Source organism: Erythranthe guttata, chromosome 4 (genome assembly GCF_056151865.1).
Source record: "Erythranthe guttata isolate IM_541 chromosome 4, IM_541, whole genome shotgun sequence".
NCBI lineage: Eukaryota > Viridiplantae > Streptophyta > Magnoliopsida > Lamiales > Phrymaceae > Erythranthe > Erythranthe guttata.
Genome location: NC_142536.1, coordinates 2,427,958 through 2,447,257, shown reverse-complemented (window position 1 = coordinate 2,447,257; position 19,300 = coordinate 2,427,958). Strand labels below are relative to the sequence as shown.

Here is a 19,300-nt window from a genome sequence, read left to right as displayed (position 1 = left end):
ATTCATGGTATGCCACTCACTACGCACACAGATAGACACCAACACAAACAGATTGAACCTGGCCTTCATACAAGACATATACATTTGGATTATGAATTTGGGTTATATGGAACTAGTTAGTATTCAAGTCTTAAATTATGTTTTTTATTTTTGTATTCCTATTTATAAACTTTCTTAATATGTGTAGCAACTTAAAGAAACGTCAGTTTAAATAAAATAGAGGGAGTATATTTATGTGTAAATAATCTATAATAAATGAAACTTAGAAGTCAGAAAATGGTTGCTATTGCTATTGCTATTGCCTCATAATGAAAGACAAATACCTGAAACAGAGCACCCTTGTTAAATAAGCCACAATTGAAAACCATCTTAACTATTGTGCAAGTACTGAAGCCTGCACAAAGCAAACAACAAAACCGACTTCCGACTATACTCAGCCGCCACCCCTCGGGCGGCTGCCCATCCTTCCACGGCCTCTGCTATAGCCTGCTCTAGTAACTCCACCTATACCTCTTCCATATCCAACACCTATTAAATAAACCATGGTTAAATCTACTAGTCAAAAGCTCCACATATTGTCAAAAACATCGATATTGGAGTCGGAAGCAAATAGACGAGACTTAATGAAACATTTGGCCACACAAATTATAAACCACAAGTAACTCTCTTTTCTTTTTTTTACCTCCATTACTAGAGTCGTACATCTCACATTCGTGTCTAGGAGGTAGCTGTTCGTGCGGTGGCGGATAATTGTAATGCTGCCTCCGATAATTGTTTTGCTGCTTAGTTTGGTCCACTTGAGATGGAGATTGAGAGCTAATTCAACAACATAAATATACTAATTTCAGAACACACAAATCTATGAGTAACTAAGACGAACGCAACGAAGCAGAGGGAATTTTACCCAGGGGAATTCTTGTTAAGGTTAAGCTCTTCCATAGACAGGGTGATTGAAATCATCGGGACATGGCGAGTTTGATCCAGACTGTACTAGATATTTATAATTAGTGTTAGAGAATCACGATTCACATACAGGGTAATTAAATTAAAGGTGCAAGATTGTGATGAACTTACGTTTGAAGGCCCTCTTCGATTGGTTCAAAGGTGTCGGTTATCTTGACCGAACTGGTTGTAATGTACTGATGAAGTTGGGGGATTCTTCTCTATTCCAAAAAAACAAACGAAACACCAATTCTTTCATACGATATTTAAATTAATTAAAACAAGAAGAAAAAAAAAAGTATGAATGGGCTCTTACTAGTTACGAAAGTACCTTTAAGATTTCTGCCATAGCTACGGTCTTGCTTATCGCCTGGCCCGTTGCTTTCAATACAATCTCGTTTACCTGTCTCTCCTGAGGAAGAAATTAGTGACTGCTGCAAAATCCCAAATGCATAAAATAAATGGAACAAAGTTTACAATAGAGAAAGCCATTAATGTAGACATAAATCTCATGAAAAATTGATTGAGAAATCTATACATTTTTCACATCTTACATACAGTTCCATTAATTAGTAAATCAGGAAACCCTAAAAATCCAGATACCCAAACAATGTTCATCAATTTTGACACGATCTTTACTATAGTGTATTTAATCAAACAGCTGGCGGAGAAAAATAAAACAAAAAATCAAACGATCAAATAGTATCGCGCACAATCATTATAAATCAACAGTAAAACGATCAAATACAACATCACAGCCAGGAGAAAAGGGGTGGGGGTGGGGGTGGGGGTGGGGGGTACCTGAAGAAGGGTGATGGCGTAGGTGATGTAATTACGGAGCAACCCCTGAGAAGTAATACGGATTTCATTCTCGTTGACGGGAGATTCAGGCTTCGGATTGCTCACCTTTATTATGTATCTATCCATTTTTTTTTTCAAAACCCTAGGAAGCGAAGAAAGGGGGAAGGGGAAGTGATATATATGTATATATAAAATTGTGTATCTATACATGCACAGCAGCACAGGGGAAGCTGGAGATTTTGCGGGAAAATCGCAAAAACCCTCGTAATTTATAAGATGATTTTGCAGGAAGGTTCATAATGGGCCGAACGAAGATATTTGGGCCCATAGTTGGACTATTGTACGCAGACAAATTCATCTAATTGGGCCTCGTTTGAGAATAAATCAATATAATCAAAAAAATGTATTGAATACAGTTAAACCTCTATAAATAAATATCGTCGGGCTAGCAAAATTCTATTACATTAGCAAAATATTCAATTACCGAACTAATAATTTAGTAGATTTTTACCGAGTCGAAACTAGAAAAAACTATTATTTAACCGATGTTATTAATTTATCGAGGTGTTACTGTATTTGAGAATTAGGGTTACAAATTACAATTATCCTTTTTAAGTTAGAAAAATGAGTATTTTCCCCATGCGATCCACGGGGCGACATTCCAAAAGTGAGAGATTAATAATATTTTAAAAATATGAAATCGGAAATGGGCGCAAATGTCATCCATAATTAGAAGAGAAAAAAAAAATTACAAAGATACAATTAAGATTACTGGGCATTATCGTATAGAGAAAAAAAATAATTACAAAAATACCATTAGATTTCCGGGGCGATGCACGGGACAAAACAAAATCAATAGTGAGAAAAAGAAAACAAAAAACTTTACAAAAATATCGTTACGGTTCCTTGAAGTTGTTGCTCTAGCGTTAATTACTTTTATATATTATTGCATAATCAGTTCTGAATAAATATTAACGATTCATAGAGTGATCTTAGTATTTATTGAGTGATCTTCTTAATTGATAATAGTAAAGTGATTTGTATGAAATAAACCTCACACAAACACACACACACTGAGAGAGAAATTGTAATTGATTGATGATCCATAAAATAAAGTATTTAATTTAAATTAAATATATTTTATTACAAGAACTCATATAAGAGATAAAGTAAACTATGAGTTCGTACATAATAAAATAGTAAAAATCAATAAGTTATGCATACACAAACTAAAGGTCCTTTTTTGTCATTTGGATTAACCATACATTTTCCAGCGTCACCGAATCCACCTTTAATACAATGTTTATTGCAATCTGGATATTTCGAACATGGCCCCTGATAAACATGCCACTCTTCACGGCCTGACGCTGAAATTCCCGGAAAAAAAAAACGTTAATTAACTATTTTTTTTTTTGAAATTTATGTTACGGGTATCGTCGAAGATGACGGGTAACAGAAGTGGGCAAATGTATCATTTATGTAAATAAATTCATCTTTAAACTTTGTGAATGCACCTACACCGAAGATCTAGTTGGTTTGTAAATAAAATGATTTACGAATTTACCTGAGTTTACGAACAAACCGACGCAAAGTAGTCCGATGAAAAGAGTCACGAAACTAACTCTCCTTGATTCCATTTTTTTTTTTTTCAGAAGACAAAGTGATATTGAGAAAATGAATGATGATAAAAAATGAAGTGGTGAGCCTCTGTATTTATAACATTTTTTGGGGGTTTACTTTAAGTAATATGAAATCGAGTAGTAATAATAGTATTTATTTTTATTTTCACAATATAATGGTGGAAATCTAATTGGCAGATTATTTTCAGGAAATTTGGATTAATTAATTATTTATTTATGATATGTAATAAATAAAAGATTGGGGCTATTTATTTGAAATCGGATTATGGCTGGGGTTTCTTGTATTTTATATTATGATTTATGACATAATCTATGATATAAATTAAAAGATTTGGGCCATTTATTTAATAAAATATTTTACATATTTGGTGGGGGGCATTTATTATTCATAATAGTTTGTATATTATCAATATCAAAGGGTAATTATGAAAATTATTCTTAAGCTTTGTGTTTTAAAAATTGCATAAGAAAATGTCACGTCTAGCTGGGTGAAATTGACATTTTTCGAGAAATATTAGTAGTACACCGTTAGGGGTCGGTGTAACATGGAAACAAACATTAAGGGGATTTTGGTAATTTCAGATAGGATGGGTATTTTTGTAATTTAGCGTAAGATCAGGGGCATTTTCGTAATATTTTGAAAAATGGATCGGTAGATTATGCTTCGTTCCCACGTTTTTAACAAAGTTTGTAAAGTTAATTATTATTTTGATATTTGCTCTGTTAAAAGAGATGTGAAGAAGTTTTCAGATCTCTGTTTAGCTGAAATTAACAACTAATACATTTCTTAATCATCTTTACCAAAGTAATGAAATTGCAGTCACTAATTACAAAACATCTAAAACAGACAGCAAAAAGATCTTGAATTAGTTTAAGGCATTAATTTCCATGTAGATTATAATAATAATCAAAGTTCAACATTTTTTCAGCCGATACCATTCACAATTCTTCGTTTTCGTTACATCGGGTGCATCATTACTGTTCATTCACACACAAACACACACATCCGTGTTGGTGTGTGCAAATGAACGGTCACGATATGCTTCACACACAAACACACACATCCATGATGGTGTGTGTAAAACCCCGCCCGATGATCTTCATAGCTCCAGCACAACAACTGTCGAAAAACCAAAACCAGAAATCAGAACAAAAAAACTCAAAAACTCGAAGAATATTCAAAAAATCACTTTTTAAAATTTTCATTTATAGACTTACATTCAGAATCGGTGGTGATCCAATTTCCCGGTAGAGCAACACTTAGATCTCTAACATGTGCCGGAGTAGAATTCACCGACGAATTTCCGTTCATTATCATTTCGTCGTGCCTCATAGAAGAAGCCGCCATAACCGAAGAAATCGCAGAATAAACCGACGAAGTAGTAGTGGAGCAACTCTCCACTTCCCATCTAAAACTAATCTTCGGAGAATCGTTGCTCATTTGTTCGTCATCGGGAACTGCTTTCAAAGCTGTCCTATTCCTAAAATGCATCATCTGTAAATAATCAAACATAATTAGTACATTCAACAATCTATATTCAAATATGTATACATATATGTCTATGTGTATGTATGTATGTGTGTGTGTGTACCTTTCGGCCGATATATTTTCCACCCTTTTCGGATTTAGCAGCGGCAGCCCATTTAAGAAGTTCCTTCATCCTGGAAATGGTTTTCGTTTTGTCGCCCTTTGACTTTTCTTTCTTGTCTACGTTCATGCATGCTTGGTCTTTCGTCGTTTGATCTGTAATGGGTAAGACTTTGTTGCCGACTATAATATGGCTATGAGTGGAAGAATTATCTGTTTTTTGACTAATGCCGAGCCCTCGAGCAAAATCTTCTTTCGTCATCATCTTCATCGGATCGATAGAATTTTGAGGCTTTCTTCGGAAGCTTCCTAACCTCTTCAAATTCAGTGTGCGATAGAAGTAAGTTTTCGACAAGTCTTTTCTGCGTAAATAGTAGAAAAGATTTAAGTTTTCGCAGCTCAATTTGCTCTCTTCGACTCCTTTTAGACGCCTCTGCCTATTCCCACTCGATGTATCTTTCGACTTAACTCTCTGATCTGCAAACAAAAAAAAAAATTAAAAAAAAAATAAGAACTACTTATTAAGTTACACAATTCTTGAATTAAAAAAAAATAGAAATATTTACGATGTTACCTTTATCGACTTTTTTCGTGTTGACCGGGCTGGAATTTGCTGCTCTTGGAGGTTCTTGTGCTATCTTGGAGAGCCATTGAAGGATCTGTTATATATAATGGATATGAAAATTAATATCAAGAGGGATTCTTAATGCAATGATCAATTTGATTTAAAATAATAATAATAATAATAATAATAATAATAATAATAATAATAATAATAATAATAATAATAATAATAATAATAATAATAATAATAATAATAATAATAATAATAATAATAATAATAATAATAATAATAATAATAATAATAATAATAATTAAAAAATGATTATAATAATTACAGAGCTAGCTCACCTGCATGTTAGGTTAGTTGGTTTTTTTCTTTATTTATTAAATTTTTTTTATTTGACTCTTATTTTTGCTATATAGCTATTGCAAGAGAATATCTGAAACAAATTTGTTTGGTCAAATGAACAGCACACGGGAAATCTATCTGTGCTGTCTGTATATATATATATATAATATATATCAAAGATTCCTTCTATTTGGCTATTTTTCTTATGAGGAATTTAGGCATATGAGCACATGCAGAAAGAAGAATGAGAAAAAAAATAATATTATTATGGGATTAATGTAAGAAGAAGAAGAAGAAGATAGATAGATATATAGATGGTGAGACAACTGGCTTGTGATAATTGTGAGAGCAACAAATGATTTGTTTTTATAAGTTGGCCATATGAACTTTATTAAATATTAATCAATATAGATTAACTCATGATTAAGTATTAAAGAATGAATTGATCCTCCAATTAGATGTAATTAAGATGTAGCCTTGGTGGCACTTCACTTTACCATACAAGTGTAGGGCTGTTTAGTATTTGGAGAATTTCAGGTGGTCCTAAGTGCATTTTTTATTATTATTTAAAAAAAATATAAATATATTTATTTATTTTTTGGGTTTTGGTCCCAATTCTTGATTCGGTAGGTTAAACAGATATGGAACTTCTTTTAGGGTTAGATGATGTAAGGGCTTACCCTCTAACTCGAGTTAGAATATGGTAGTAATTAGAAGTGAGCATGTGACTAATCATGGACCTAATCTTAGGTAATCATACTAAATCAAAAGCTTTATGTAAATAAAAAAAAAAAATCAATCAAGGATTTAATCTCGCAATTATGCTTTATCCCGTCTTTTAATTGAAAATATATATAAGTTTACGCATTCCACCTATATAACTGTTCCTTACAAATTTTAGAGTGAAAGAGTGAGTGAAGGTCAACCTAATTTGGTGTTGGGCATATTAGCCACGTGGGAGACCGTGTTAAGATCCATGCATTATGTACGTATTGTACATAATTAAGCACCTTCTGCTACACACATCTAGCGCCGCAGTGTTTGTCGTGCATGTGGCCTAACCACTAATTTCCAAGACTCGTTTATAATTTTATTTCATTTAATTAATATATATATATATATATATATATATATATATATATATATATATATATATATATATATATATATATATATATAAGAAAAAAACGATGGGCAACCTAATGGTATTTTGTCATTAAATATTTTTAATATTTTTTTTCTCTACTAATTTCTAACTATAATTTTTAACAATTATCAAAATTGAAACTAAATCCCGAAAAATCCTATCTAATAGTACTTTTGTAACTATTTATTTTTAATATTTTTTGTCTACTAATTTTTTAACTATAGTTTTCAACAATTATCAATTTCCTATTTTTCATCAATATATATCAAATCTTAAGAGATAAAGATAGAAATTCATTTCGTTAAATCTTAATCTATATATTTGGATTATAAATCTTAATCTATATATTTGGATTATAAATCTTAATATGTCATATTTAAAAAAATAATGTTATATAAAATATGAATAATATTACATTATTAAATTTTATTATGTTAGTATACTATATTTTCTTATTATGTATTAATTTAATTATTTTTTCACTTTTAAAATAATATTCCGTGCATCTGCATCGCAGGCGGAAAAAATGCTTGTATATATATATTCTTTTATCAGAAGAACCGCAACTAATCGGACTCAAGTCCTTAGAATTGACCCAAGTGTCGCATATTCAAGAATTGGACCACTTTATTAATGACGTGTCATTTTCCCATTTCAATAATGACGTGTCATTTTGAATTCCAGGTAGAGTATTCCTGCTGACGTGGCCTCACAGGGAACTGTTAAGTTCATCAAATAGATTTAGGAGGCTGCCCTCCCTCCACCAATCTAGAAACCAAATGTTTTCTCTTCCGACACATTAAAAAGAGTTTGTTCTTTATGTTGCAAGAATTGTTTTTTTTTCTGGTTCAAAGCAGGGGGAATAAAGAAGATGAATGAGAATTTATTATATCTACCATGTTGGCACTGTATTTAATATAGAGGGCGACCCTTGCAAACCTGTGCGCCATACCTGTTTAACGTTGGATTTCAAATCCACGTTCTTCTTCTTCCCATCTCTAATAAGCAGCGCGTGCAGGTTTTCCCTACATCCGAATTCATCTGTCCCACAAACAAAATCGTGTAATATTTCACTATAACATTGTGTGAACGTAAGACGATTCCGATCATTCTAGGTGAGCAATTAATACGTTGGGTGTGTTGTTTCAGAAAACTCGAGAGAATGACAAATAAGTGACTTTCACATCCAAACGACAAGCAAGGTTTTTTAGACGATCCGATTATTTTACTATGTTACCTGCTGCAGAAGAGACAACTTACTCCATGTGAAACGAAACAAAAAACAAAAGTCACTTTCTATCAGACAATAATAACTAATGTCAAGTAGAACATATAAATCTCTGATCCACTAACATTTCTTTATTCCTTTTACCATTTTTTGCATGTTAACTCTGTTAACAGTACTACCTGGTACAAAAGAATCTTGTCTGAAACAATAATTTTATTATTGCTACAGAAATCTGTTACATAGACTACATTCATAGTTCCAGATCATGGCAGTATTTCAAAACTAGCCACTACATGAGCATAGTCGAAGGTGACGTAGGATTGGTTTATTCTTATAAGGGCATACTACTAAGTACGAATGTTGATTGACTTGTTCTTTGTTTCACAATGATGCGTGAAATAAAATACACGTAAAGAGTACTATTCTAATCGGTGACTGATATGGTCTTTTGAGTAGAAAACGGAGGATCTCTTAAATCCCTCATACCTTGTAACGTATCTGGGTAAAGACTTCTAAGCTTTCTTACAGGCATTATAAATTTATAATAATTTTCAAGCCAAAGCTCAGCAGATAATGAAGAATGATGATATCATTGTAAGAACATAATTTTTACAAAACGAACTGTTGATGTTGTTGAATTCCAAAAATCATGAGCATTATAATCTACAGTAAATAAAAACTAAAGGCTTGAAACAGTCAGAATCCATACAGAACAAGAGAAGCCAACTAGCCAAGCCACCTTTCTTATTCTGAATCTGGGGAACCTCCAGGCACCAACTGCAGCGCATACAGATTGTTAAGATTAGATTCTTCTTAAGAGAAATGGAGCGTATAAATCGTAAAAAGGTGATGCACTTAATAAAATTGAGGATGAAGGAATTTGTCTTTATGTGCTTACAATGGCAATGTTGTTCCCGTTGAGCAAAATCTGGTCAAGTCTTGTAATACGTCGGCCTTCCGTAGTAATCTCACTGTAAATTGTAAGAAGCAATAAAAAAATTAGTTAGGACATTGACACAACTAACCTATCAGAGGAGCAACACGAAGCTGTCAGAGTTAATTGAACAGCAGTCTAAAAACCAATACAAAGGGAAGCTAATAGGCACACATATCCACCCTGACTCATAACCAACAAAATGCAATGCCTATCAATCAGAACACGACAAAGAATATCTCTGAAGCTAAGAGATTATAACTAATTTCACTCACAAGTACCACATATACACTTATAACTATCCAGTGAGCTTACAGTAACAAATTCGTTCATAATGTCCGGAAACTTATCTCTTACAATGCATTTCTAATTTCTCTTTGTTTAAACAACATGATGTTGTGATTGATCTCGTAAACTATGCAAAACTGGCATACCATTGAAAAAACCACCCTCCACTTCAGAGGAAAAAAGATACTCAAATGGATACAAACATTAGATCCTCCATTTTTCTCAACACCAAACTTCACTACACATAACTCCACCGTGTAATCATCTATCAGAACTATTTATCACATCACTCGATTCCTCTTCAACCAATAAGCCATCACTTATTCACAATTGCTATCGTCTTCAAGATGATTTTGTACCACATAACTATGCAGCCAAACTTTAAAATATACGACATGATTGTTCTTGAAATAGTAAAATAAGGGCAACACGGTGACCTAATAAAACGCAATCACAAACGATTAACACTATACTACAATCCGTCTAAATTTCCCTAAACGCAAGCTATGAATCAACCAAAAACGGGGAATTTCAACTGGAGAGGACCGCAAAAGCTTCCGCTTAGCGAAACAAATCAAATTAAAAGCTACAGCGCAACATGAAATTAAATCACAAAAAACACGAAAACGAAAAACTATTTTCCAGAAGTATGCTAACAAGAACTTGCACAATAATTCTCAGAGCAATTAGGTCAGAGTACAAACTATTCAGTGACGTCTTCGAGCACCATGTTGACGTAAACATCGAAGCCCTTGAGAGTGCCGACGAGCTCCTTGTCTCCTTTCATTATCACCCATATTTTCGAACCGATGCACCGATCGATTAGCTCTGCGTTTTCATTAACGTAATCGAAACTTCATTACCAGTTCAACAAATCAGCAAAACAAATTGTACATACATACTGAAGAAGAAAGGTAGGTAGGTACCTGATGGGAGGAGCTGCGACGGATTGCTGGCCATGTTGAATTTCACTTCGAGCTGCCTTCAATGGAGTTCTAAAAAAATTTCCCCCCTTTCGAAATTATTTTGTTTCTGATGTTTGCCCTAAAACAGTCGATTTTGATTGTGTTGGGCTCGCGAGTAATGAAGCTTTTGGATAGCCCAAACTCTTTCGTTCTATTCCAAATCCAAATTATATGGGCTTTTATAAAACCCAACCCTCAACACTAATTTATTTTGGGTAAATTACAGTCACACCCTAAGTTACGGTTAAATTATGATGAAACCCATCGTGTTTGGGTAATTACAACTATTCATCAAGTTATAAATCTTCTTACACGTCCACTTTTACGGTATCAAATTCAATAAAATCTTCTAGATTTCGTGGAATGTTATCTTTTTTTTTTGAAGAAGAAAGAATGTTATCTAGTTTGTACTCGTTTTGTGCAAAAATGCAGTTTCTCGTGCACCACAACCTGATATGTACAAGTCAAGAGACGCATTATACCCATCTTGTTTCAAAATGTGGAGCTCAAAACGGGAGAGTATTCCACTAACTTTGACACCACAATAGTGGACGTGTAAGAAAATTTACAATTGATAGGCTGATTGTAATTACTGAAACAAGATGTTTTTTTTTTTGAGAATTACACTTTTGGTCCCTCGTGTTTGGCATGATTCCATTTTTAGTCTCCGTTGTTCCAAAGTGAACAAATCTCACCTCCAAGGTTCAGTTTTCAACACTTTCGGTCCATGCCGTTACTCGTCCGGTAACAAGCAACGGAAAACACTATTTTGGAGCGAATATTGAAATATTAAATTTTTTGAAGACTGAAAAATAATTAAAGATTCAAAATCTACTACTTGTAATTTTTAATAACACTAAGTACAATGTGAAATTTATTTAGTTAATTTTGAATTACATAGTGAGTTCATTAATTGTGAATTTTTAAACTAATTATTGAACCATTATGTTTACTAATTTCAAAAAAAAAAAAAAAAAAAAAAAATTGAGGCTAGCTAAAAATTAAAGGGCGTGGAAGCAGATTTGAGGTAAAGATTAGCGATGGAGTACTTGCTACCAACGCTAAGGGAGAAGCGGGAGGTGGATTCTCTCATCAGAGACACCATAGATAAAGTTCTCGTCCTCCGCTTCGGCCTCTCCTCCGACTCCGTTTGCCTCCAGCTCGACGACGTCGTATGCTTCTCTCTCCTAAATTCATCCATTATTCATTTTTTATTATTTTTTTTTGTGTGGGGGGGGGGGGGGGGGGAATTTTTTAGTTAATGTGTGTGTGGTTGTTTTTTATTGATCGGCAGCTGTACAAATCGGCGAAAGACGTGTCGAGATTCGCGACGGTGGCGCTGGTGGATGTGGACTCGCCGGAGATTCAAGTTTATGTCAAGTATTTTGACATAACGTTCATCCCTTCCACGATTTTCTTCTTCAATGCTCACCATATGAAGATGGATTCCGGGTATTTATACTCCACTCACTTCAATTTTTCTCTTAATTTGAATGCTTCCAATGCAGGGTGAATTATACTTATTGACCAGTAGTTTTTTTTTTTTTTTTTTTTTTTTTTGGGTGTTGTATGAGTATACTGTGATGCTCTTGTATTTCACTGCGAATTTGATATGATACCTTATATTTATCTTTAATTGGTAATTAAAAATGTAAAATGAAAAAAGATAATTAAATAACAAAAATTCTATGTGACTGTACTTCTGCAAACTTGTTTTATGCTCTGCCCGCCGAACATGCCGAAATCCTTCATTCATGCATAGGTTCCTTCGGTAATATTCGAATTTTTAGATTCCTTCTTCCTTGTTGGTTTTGCGTTGATAATCGAAAATTAAGTCAATAGTTAGGGTTATGTAAGAATCGGAAGGTTGTCCGATTGATGCCTTCTATATTGTTACTTGTGGTTGGATTTACTCATACTTACGTATCTTACATCTTTCAGAAGTGCAGACCACACTAAGTGGATTGGTACATTTCAGAAAAAACAAGATTTCGTCGATGTTGTGGAGGTATTTTCTGTTGCTTACCGAAATGTCAAATAAATGTTCCTTACGTGTAACATGAGTTACATAACTTCGTATTTTATCCGCATAAGAAAATTATGTACGTTTTCAGATTCAAGTTTTCTGGTTCGTCATTTTGGTTTCTTGTTTTTCAACCTAAAGTATCAAGGGTTAATTATGTTCTTCTATTCATTGCAACTATCATTTAGAACCTTGTTTTCTCGTCTTTTGCTATTCGTCAGTTGTTTCTTGGTTTTCATTTTTTGATAACTGACTATCACTTTGTTTCAAGCAATTTATCATAATATCAAGAGTTGATTTGACTAGCTTCCCAAATTTCACGGATCCAACTCTTTTAGTTAACTACAACACACTATTCAACGTGTCTATTATGCAAAATCGTATTTTCTCTAAATATGCTCATTCTTTATTTGTTTGTGTTTTGATGACTATAAGAAGAACACAGGAATCTGTCGAAAGAAAATATGATCATTAGATTACTTTCTTTTGGCATGTTTGCCTTGCCCTAAAATTCATTGTTAAGGATGAATGTATTGGAAATCTATTGTTCTTGTCTTTGTAATGCAGGCAATATACAGAGGGGCGATGAAGGGCAAGCTTATTGTAAGTTGCCCACTGCCACCTGAGCGAATACCTAAATTCGAGTTGCTGTATAAAAATGTCTAGTTGAAGCTTACAGTTACATCTCTAGGTCAACAAGTGGTTCTTCGGATTTAGTATGTAAATTTCTAGGAAACTGTCTGTTTTATTTGAATTTATGCTCGGTATGTAGTCATGCTACTAAAAGCAATCGAACTGCTAACACAACATAATGTAATCGGGAATGCTGGATCTGTACGAATTTGTAGTTATTTTTGAATTTTTGGATCAAATCAAGGGTGTTTATATGTCTTTTATTTTCTTTTATCTTTTTAATTCAGATGAAGCTAGAGTTTGCGATGTTCATGGCTTGATCTTATATCTTCTATCTTTAAAATTACTTTGGCAATTTTAAGATATTCGATATTATTTTGATTAATAGAAAATTATATCGGTATTAGAAAAGTAATATGTAAATTAAATATAACCAAATATCACTCCTACTAAGTCTCCTTTAACAAAATTTACTTTAGCATTATGGTTTAAATTAATTTTCAACAACTATGCAGTTTCTTATGAACAAAAAATCGACTTCAAAATACGGGATGCAACAACTCTGAATCGTAACAGTTTTTCTCATCGTCGGTCAGAACATCAGTTTGTCGAAACTTCTCCTCCTCCTCTTTCTTCTTCCTTGGTTTCCGAACGTCGTGACTTATACGACTTATAGTGATCTAGAATAGGGTAAATTACGAAACCTCCCTCTTGTTTGGATAATTACAACTACCGTCCTTAACTATAAATCTTCTTACAAGTCCACCCTTGCGGTTTAAAAAATTTAGTGGAATCTTTGAGATTATATGGAGTATTATCACTTTTGTACCCTTTTTATCTCATTCGAACTCCACATTTTAAAGCATGATCATAATATGTGTTTTTGGCTTGTATATCAGATAGTGGTGCATCAAAAACTGTATTTTTACACAAAACGATTACAAACTAGAGCACATTCCACGAAATCTAGATGATTATATTGAATTTGACACCATTTGAGTGGATATGTAAGAAAAAATCGTAGTTAAAGGATAGATGTAATTATCCAAACAAGTAGAATTTTTTCGTCGTACCTTGGGTTGGGGTTGGTTGTAGTTTACCCTTTAGAATATTTGTCTGAATATAAAAAACTCCGACAGGAAATTCAACCCACGCGCTGACCGTAGCATTTGAATATTCGAATACTCCGACAAGAAATTCAGAAAATTCAGTCGCAGAGCGGTTTACTTATCTTTCTTCTAAAGAGTTTCCAGCAGAGTTTCCCACTTTTGAACGTGACTCTACCTTTTCTCCCTCTACTCGAACACACACTATGTGTGTTTCTATACATACAGAAAACCATCCGTAATTGTTTATGGAAGGTTCCGCAGATCTGGCTCATACGCGGAGTCCGCCGGTGGCGGTGGCGCCGCCGCCACCGATGGCTCAGCCTGGAGAAGCCAGCTCTTCTTCGAGTTCTAGTGAAGTTTCCGTCAAGTTCGAGAAAGATGCCCCTGATGTTACCGCTACTTCAGTTGATAGTATCGCCCCAGCCACCGCCACCGCCGCCGCTCCTCCTTCCAATGGCGGCAGCAACTTTTCAGGTTGAGTAAATTTTTTATTTTATTTTATTTTTTCATAATTCGAGGATTAAGCGAGTGAACGATAGGGTTGTGGAATTTTTTTAATTGTTTATGCTTGTGGAATTATTTAATTCGACTATCTGAGATCGGTGGTTAAAATTAATATTGACAGGGAGTGGTGGCGCGAATATTTCTAGAGTAAACACTATGCCCCCTGAAATTTTGAATTCCGGGAAGTTAGATTCTCCTGTTGTGTTGGAACGATCCAAGACCGAAACGCCGCAAAAACACGACGACATACTCGCCGAAGATGCTGCTCAGATTTTCGATGATCAAATCTCTGTACAGCAGAAGGTAAATAAATTGTGTAATAAATTGTTCATGTTTTGCAGAATTGTTGGATTGCGTCTTTATCGGAGAAGTTATTGCTATTTGTCGGATTACGAAACCTAAGGCAGTTGTAATGTAGATTTTTCGAAAAATATTTTTATTTAATTTCCTTTAAAAAAAAAACTGCGTCTGAGATTTTTAATCAGAATAATACATGGGATATCGTGAAGTATTTAAAACACTGCAGTTAACATTGTTGAACAGAATAGCTACCGTTAAAAACGACGGGACTGTAGAATTTGAATTTCCAGGAGATGTTGGACCGCAAACTTTTCGAGTTGGTACCGGAAGCATACACGATGAAGTTGACGACGAGACTACCGATGCAACAGATCTCCAGTACATTCCTCCATTGCAAATTGTAATGCTTATCGTAGGGACTCGTGGAGATGTACAGCCATTTGTTGCAATCGGAAAGCGACTGCAGGTATACGAGTCTATTTACTTCAATGACTTTCGTTTTGTTGATTTAAAAGCCTTTAAACGAAAAATGAAGGGTTTTTCTCGTGAAGTTATTTATATATAAGGGTGCTTTGATGCAGGATTACGGCCATCGTGTTAGATTGGCTACACATTCAAATTTCAAAGAGTTCGTCTTGACTTCTGGTTTGGAATTCTATCCCCTTGGTGGTGATCCGAAAGTTCTGGCAGGATGTATGTTTCTACTGCCTTTTCTTCTGCTGGAGCTGACTTTCTGATATCCAGTGGGTCTCGTGATTTTTGATTTATATACCATGTCTACGGATTTTTTGTTACGGAAAATAATACTTGTGGTTTATTGTGATTTATTGTGCCATTTCCACGTTTCTTCCTTCCTCAAATCATTTTCTCGATCCTCTTAGTTGTGTTGGTTCTTTTTTATTATCTTGCAGAATAGATTCCAATTTTTTTACGATTCCCCAAGCCAATAGGAAATCTATAACGAGTTTCTGCGTTTGTTTATTTATTAGTGGCTGTGACCGTATGTCAATGATTAAAGAAATAAACTGATGGCTCGGTACTCTTTCTTCTGTAGACATGGTTAAGAACAAAGGGTTTTTACCATCCGGACCTTCGGAAATCCCCGTACAAAGAAACCAAATGAAGGAAATAATTTATTCTCTACTTCCTGCATGCAAAGAGCCCGACATTGATTCCGGGGTTCCTTTCAGGGCAGAAGCAATTATCGCTAACCCTCCAGCTTATGGTTAGATGACGTGGTCCTCTTTCTCAAGCGTTATGTTAAAGATCTCACGCAAAGATATATTGACTAATGGAAAAACTGTTTTATTACAGGACATACACATGTTGCAGAGGCATTAAACATACCTATTCATATATTTTTCACAATGCCGTGGACGTAAGTCTTCTACGGTTTTCCCGTAAATATATTTGTTCCCTTTTGGTTTGGCGAAAGAACTAAGATTCCGTCGAAACTTTTAACAGATATCTCTGTTTTTTTTTTTAATTACTTACCTTCTCTTCTTTGTGAATGATATTTTTTTCTCCCTGCCAGGCCAACCAGTGAATTCCCGCATCCTTTATCTCGCGTGAAGCAATCAGCTGGATACAGAGTGCGCCTCGAGAATGCCTTTTATTTTGTATTTGTATTTTCGTTATTGTTCAAGAAGTTCTCATCGACTCGTCGTTGTGCTTCCATGTATTTGCAGTTATCGTACCAGATTGTAGACTCCTTGATTTGGCTAGGGATAAGAGACATGATAAACGATGTTAGGAAAAAAAAGTTGAAGCTAAGGCCAGTCACATATTTGAGTGGATCACAGGGCTCCGAGTCCAATATTCCGCACGGATATATCTGGAGTCCTCACCTTGTTCCGAAACCGAAAGGTGTTCATTTTCTCGGAACCATCTTATTCCGAAACAAATTAAGCATTTTTTTCATAGTGAAACGAAAACTTGTATTATTTTTTCCAACTTCTGTTAAACTTGTATTTAATCCACGACAGTTCCATTTCCATTGCATGTCTAAGTTAATAGCTGCTAACTGTGGTTATATTCTCTTGCAGATTGGGGCCCGAAAGTTGATGTAGTTGGATTTTGCTTCCTTGATCTTGCAGCAAATTACGAGCCGCCCGAGCCACTTCTAAACTGGCTTGACGCTGGTCCAAAGCCAATATATATTGGGTTTGGCAGCCTTGTGAGTAACCTAAACTCCCTCGTATTCGAACACTAGCTTCTTTATCCCCAATTCTCCAAATATTAGAAATCAATAAGAGATGGAAAAGAGTGTTTCTGCCTGCTCCTAACTGATATTTTTATGGTTTTTTTTTGTCGGGAAGATAAATGAATCGATTAGACGAGTCAGTTAGAAGTTAGAACTACTCTTTCCTTGGATTTTGATTTTAGGGATTGATTCGACATATTGTTTGAAGTTTGCTTTGTGTCATGTTTGACCTATTATTGTTATGGTATGAATGTCGGGAAGACTAGTGATCACTGATAAAAGCCATTCACTTAAATTGGGAGAGGTTTTTTGCATTTACAATATCGATGGTGGAAAATTATTGTTGGCAACAAATTGTTTCTTTTTTCGTTGTTTCTCATCTACATCCTGGTCTTTTGTATTTGCGTACAAATGCTCGCATAAACGTGTTCGTGCCTTCTTTTTTCCTCTCAAAATAACTACCATCGCCAAATTCAACTGTTTTTTTTTTTCCTCTTCACCATTTCAGCCTGTCGATGAACCAGAGAAGATGACGCAAATCATTGTCGAAGCTTTAGAAATAACTAATCAGAGGGGCATTATTAACAAAGGCTGGGGTGGTCTTGGTAACTGTGAGTGCTTCTTTTCCTTCTTTTGATCTTATCCACTAACTACTCACGATCTCCGTTTTCGTTTCCAACTCATCTAAAATTTAATAATTGTTCTCAGTGGCAGAAGAAAAGGACTTCGTTTATCTGCTGGATAACTGTCCTCATGACTGGCTTTTCTTGCAATGTGCTTCTGTGGTTAGCTTCCAATTTAAGATGATTTTTTTAACAATTAATAACCAATTACGCCTCGAAAAGTACTTTGCAAAATCTTGTTTGTCTATATTGATCCTTGTAAGAAGGCATTTATTATTTTTCAATCTGTTTTTAGGTGCATCACGGAGGTGCAGGAACAACAGCCGCTGGTCTTAAAGCTGCGGTAATGATTTTACATGAAACGGTGTTCTCGAACTTTCTGCTCGTGTAATTTTTCTCGATAACTAAAATGGAGTAAATTTATTTATTTCCGTCTCGTACAGTGCCCAACAACTATCATCCCTTTCTTCGGCGACCAACCTTTCTGGGGAGAGAGAGTCCACGCCAGAGGCGTGGGTCCTCCTCCAATTCCAGTCGACGAATTTTCGCTTCAAAAATTGGTTGACGCAATCAATTTTATGCTAGACCCCAAGGTAATCATATCGAACGTTGATCTTCATACGTGCATTTGACTTGACAAGCACAAGATTTTTTTTTTTTTTGGCTCGAACATAAACTAGATCGATATATATATGCACAGGTGAAAGAGCGTGCAATTGAACTTGCGAAGGCCATGGAAAATGAAGACGGAGTTACCGGAGCTGTGAAGGCGTTCCTTAAACATCTTCCTCGTAAAAAACTCGAGCCCGATTCTCCAGAACCTACACCGTCAACACCGTCGAGCCTTTTCTCTGTACGTCAATGCTTTGGTTGTTCCTAGATTTTCGATTGTTCTTTGTCGGCTATTTAATTTATTAATTTTGATTAATATTTGGTGACATTACGCATCATTTTTTTTCGTTTACGTTCCTGTTTCGCATTACTAACTGACTCTGTAGAGTGATTGTTGTACAAGTGTTGTGTTTCTTGATATGTGTGTGCAGAGAATGGGGTTTCAAGGGCAAATTGTTAAGTGAGGATACCTTTTAGAGAGGTTCATAATATTACTGAATATATATATAATATATATATATATATATATATATATATATATATATATATATATATATATATATATATATATATATATTGGAAAAGAAGAAAGAATTTATGGGAAGAGTTGTGGAGAGCTGACAAAGTAAAGCAGACCTTCCTTAACTATGTCTCTGATAGAAGAAAAAAAAGGTGTAGTCACTTGAAACCATAGGAACATGCCAAATATGGGAAAATGGACCACTCTGTTTTCTTCTGCCTTTTGCAGTAAGTAGATCATATATCTTACTTTCACTGCCCCAGTAACTATTTATTCATCCTAGAGAGAGAGAGTAGAGAGAGAGAGAGAGAGAGAGAGAGAGAGAGA

At 34.6% G+C, this 19,300-nt stretch overlaps 5 protein-coding genes and 1 long non-coding RNA gene across 12 annotated transcripts; 2 read left to right on the top strand and 4 right to left on the bottom strand.

Moving 5' to 3' along the window:
- Positions 1-230: 230 nt before the first annotated feature.
- LOC105956431 (Alba DNA/RNA-binding protein) lies at positions 231-2,001 on the bottom strand. Of its 3 annotated transcripts, none has more exons than XM_088816378.1 (6): positions 1,744-2,001; positions 1,274-1,345; positions 1,075-1,163; positions 905-985; positions 683-816; positions 231-528 (listed from the first exon to the last, which is right to left on the bottom strand). In XM_088816378.1, exons 1-6 carry the CDS (start codon positions 1,951-1,953, stop codon positions 434-436), a joined length of 681 nt encoding a protein of 226 aa, XP_088672504.1. In that variant the 5' UTR covers positions 1,954-2,001; the 3' UTR covers positions 231-433. The 3 variants fall into 3 exon arrangements, with proteins under 3 accessions (XP_088672504.1, XP_088672503.1, XP_088672505.1); XM_088816377.1 differs by having other exon boundaries at positions 1,274-1,354; positions 1,744-2,000; XM_088816379.1 differs by having other exon boundaries at positions 1,274-1,376; positions 1,744-1,790.
- Positions 2,002-2,842: 841 nt separating this feature from the next.
- LOC148770904 (uncharacterized) lies at positions 2,843-3,429 on the bottom strand. The gene is made up of 2 exons (XR_016030718.1): positions 3,308-3,429; positions 2,843-3,110 (listed from the first exon to the last, which is right to left on the bottom strand). It is a non-coding gene; the product is annotated as an uncharacterized LOC148770904 (long non-coding RNA).
- Positions 3,430-4,166: 737 nt separating this feature from the next.
- Positions 4,167-8,058, bottom strand: LOC105956442 (uncharacterized). 2 transcript variants are annotated; one of them, XM_088816376.1, is made up of 5 exons: positions 7,984-8,058; positions 5,546-5,630; positions 4,976-5,448; positions 4,602-4,878; positions 4,167-4,503 (listed from the first exon to the last, which is right to left on the bottom strand). In XM_088816376.1, the coding sequence occupies exons 3-5, from the start codon at positions 5,240-5,242 to the stop codon at positions 4,484-4,486; spliced, it is 564 nt and encodes a 187-aa protein (XP_088672502.1). In that variant the 5' UTR covers positions 5,243-5,448; positions 5,546-5,630; positions 7,984-8,058; the 3' UTR covers positions 4,167-4,483. The 2 variants fall into 2 exon arrangements, with proteins under 2 accessions (XP_088672502.1, XP_088672501.1); XM_088816375.1 differs by lacking the exon at positions 7,984-8,058 and adding an exon at positions 5,884-6,164.
- A 772-nt stretch (positions 8,059-8,830) lies between these two features.
- Positions 8,831-10,590, bottom strand: SAD1 (Small nuclear ribonucleoprotein family protein). Its single transcript, XM_012974915.2, has 4 exons — positions 10,408-10,590; positions 10,186-10,309; positions 9,158-9,230; positions 8,831-9,036 (listed from the first exon to the last, which is right to left on the bottom strand). The coding sequence occupies exons 1-4, from the start codon at positions 10,439-10,441 to the stop codon at positions 9,004-9,006; spliced, it is 264 nt and encodes an 87-aa protein (XP_012830369.1). The 5' UTR covers positions 10,442-10,590; the 3' UTR covers positions 8,831-9,003.
- Positions 10,591-11,418: 828 nt separating this feature from the next.
- LOC105951461 (mRNA splicing factor, thioredoxin-like U5 snRNP) lies at positions 11,419-13,341 on the top strand. The gene is made up of 4 exons (XM_012974901.2): positions 11,419-11,618; positions 11,741-11,898; positions 12,388-12,454; positions 13,037-13,341. Exons 1-4 carry the CDS (start codon positions 11,487-11,489, stop codon positions 13,133-13,135), a joined length of 456 nt encoding a protein of 151 aa, XP_012830355.2. The 5' UTR covers positions 11,419-11,486; the 3' UTR covers positions 13,136-13,341.
- An 863-nt stretch (positions 13,342-14,204) lies between these two features.
- Positions 14,205-18,906, top strand: SGT (UDP-Glycosyltransferase superfamily protein). 4 transcript variants are annotated; one of them, XM_088816372.1, is made up of 15 exons: positions 14,254-14,591; positions 14,635-14,685; positions 14,837-15,018; positions 15,242-15,481; positions 15,597-15,708; positions 16,070-16,240; positions 16,330-16,393; positions 16,550-16,607; positions 16,704-16,881; positions 17,061-17,191; positions 17,727-17,829; positions 17,927-18,003; positions 18,137-18,184; positions 18,285-18,434; positions 18,542-18,906. In XM_088816372.1, the coding sequence occupies exons 3-15, from the start codon at positions 14,872-14,874 to the stop codon at positions 18,719-18,721; spliced, it is 1,659 nt and encodes a 552-aa protein (XP_088672498.1). In that variant the 5' UTR covers positions 14,254-14,591; positions 14,635-14,685; positions 14,837-14,871; the 3' UTR covers positions 18,722-18,906. The 4 variants fall into 4 exon arrangements, with proteins under 4 accessions (XP_088672497.1, XP_088672498.1, XP_088672499.1 ...); XM_088816374.1 differs by having other exon boundaries at positions 14,303-14,591; positions 15,259-15,481; XM_088816371.1 differs by having other exon boundaries at positions 14,205-14,685.
- The last annotated feature ends 394 nt before the right edge of the window (positions 18,907-19,300 follow it).